The 1,990-nt window shown below is 38.0% G+C and overlaps 1 protein-coding gene across 1 annotated transcript; it reads right to left on the bottom strand.

The window, feature by feature from the left end:
* Positions 1-391: 391 nt before the first annotated feature.
* On the bottom strand, positions 392-847 carry LOC110038708 (the record flags this gene model as incomplete). Its single annotated transcript, XM_020743604.1, has 1 exon — positions 392-847. A coding segment is annotated over exon 1 (456 nt), but the record flags the coding sequence as incomplete, so codon positions are not given.
* Positions 848-1,990: the final 1,143 nt, after the last annotated feature.

Genomic DNA, 1,990 nt, shown 5'->3' with positions numbered 1-1,990 from the left:
ATCAAAAGGCATATCAAGCAAAAAGTAATCATCCATTGGAACAAGTGATAACAGTGGAGAGAAAATCATTCCAACAATTGTTGGACAAAAATAGGAAAAGGTGCTTTTGTACCAAAAATTGAATAGAAAATCTAGAATGTACCGAAAACCACCTGCACCAAAAATGAGATCCCAAATTTTGGAATGAATGAGGGAGGAAAGAATCACGCCACTCCAAACATAGTTCAGTCCTTGTACCGAAAAATGAAAATCCAGCAACTAGTACCGAGGAAATTGAAACATCTCTGTAAAGCAAGTGGAAACCAAACCATAAGCAATAAATACCCCAAACCAATCAGCCAGTAATATTCCTAAGATAAGGTGCAGCCATTAAATCCCCATGAAGTCAAACCTGTAAAGGAGAAAGAAGCACCGTATCGACTAAGATCGTAGAGGTGGACGCACCACATTTTGAAACCCAATTAGCCGACTTATTACCTTCGTGATGAATAAATCTCCAAAGAATAGGAACTATAGAGGATAATCTTATAATACGGTTAATGTGGTAACAATCATCCAAAGTGACAAGCTTCCCTTGATTGAACATCTCAAATAGAATCTTAGAGTCAGTTTTGATCAAAATATTAGACCAATTCAAAGAGACTGCAATAGTGACCACCATTAAAATTGCGTTTGCGTGAGCTTCAAACTCCCCAGCCGAGTCTTCAATGCATGGAGAAGAGAAAAAGAGCAGGAAACGACCACTGTGGTTATGCACAACTCCCCTTAAACTAGCACTTCTTTGATTCGAATTACCATCCGTATTAATTTTCACCCACTCCAACAGGGGCAGTTGCCACTTCACCATGGTTGGTTTGGAAAGTGCCCTACTCTGTAGAGGGTGAGGAAGAGAGTCAAAATATATAATACCCGGGATGAAATTATCCTTCTTACCACTGAACTTGTAAATTTTAAGAGCATAAGAAAGAAAATTGGAGATCACATTGGAGCATAAAGGTTTACTATTAGAATGTTTAATATCATTTCGGGTCATCCAAATGAACCAACATATAATATAAGGATATATGTGTAGAAAATGGTTACACCTATGATCTAAGTTACACAAAAAAATAGTGAGAATCAAAACTGTGGTCGGATAAATAGTAGTGCTACACCGAAGTCCCCCCATTTTCCAAATTTGTAGCAAAAATGGGCAAGTGAAAAATAAATGCAAAGTTTCCTCATCATTGTTGCATAAAGAGCAACAAGAAGCTAACCTTAACCCCTTGAGCTTGAGGATATCATCACAAGGAAGTAAACGATGAAAAATTCTCCAAGCCAAGAAGGTTATAGAAGGTGTTAGTGCATGGTTCCTCAAAGCGTCCCCGCCATGTAGTTGGCTGAAAATGGTGGGAGGAGTGATAAATCGTTTTTGTAATAGATTTTTCGGGATGCATATTCAACATATGAGTATCTGGTTTATGAGAATCAAAATTAATAGTAGAAATATAAGTAGCATTTTCGGCCCCCATTAACTGAGTAAGAAGAGGCAAATTTCCAAAATTATTAAGCCAAGTATCAGAAACAAGGATATCATTATGAATATCGGCCCAAGGAGAAAAATTAATGTGAGCCTGAGAATCATGCCAGAAGGAAACATTACCGCACCCAAGATCCCAATAAATAAAATCCTTGGACCACTCTCTAACTTGAAGAAGCCTCTTCCTAAACCTGGAATCCTGACCAAAGGAAAATATGTTGAGATTTTCATACCTATTTTATACTTTTATTGATGATATTGCACTTTAATGAAATGTATTTTTGATGTTTTGTTGCAGGAATGATGAATTAGGGTCATTGGAGCAAAAAGATGCAAAAAGGAGAGAATTTGGAGCGAAAATGACCAAAATGTGATGATTTGAACTAGGGCACTGACGGCGAGCCCAGCGGTGCCGTTGGCGAGAATTTCTCGAGACTCCAGAATTAATTCACTTAGAAGGTCCGCCGACCG

Source organism: Phalaenopsis equestris, unplaced genomic scaffold (assembly GCF_001263595.1).
Source record: "Phalaenopsis equestris unplaced genomic scaffold, ASM126359v1 Scaffold233579, whole genome shotgun sequence".
NCBI lineage: Eukaryota > Viridiplantae > Streptophyta > Magnoliopsida > Asparagales > Orchidaceae > Phalaenopsis > Phalaenopsis equestris.
The sequence above is the reverse complement of the archived record's forward strand: the minus strand, read 5'-3'. Positions and strand labels throughout refer to the sequence as shown.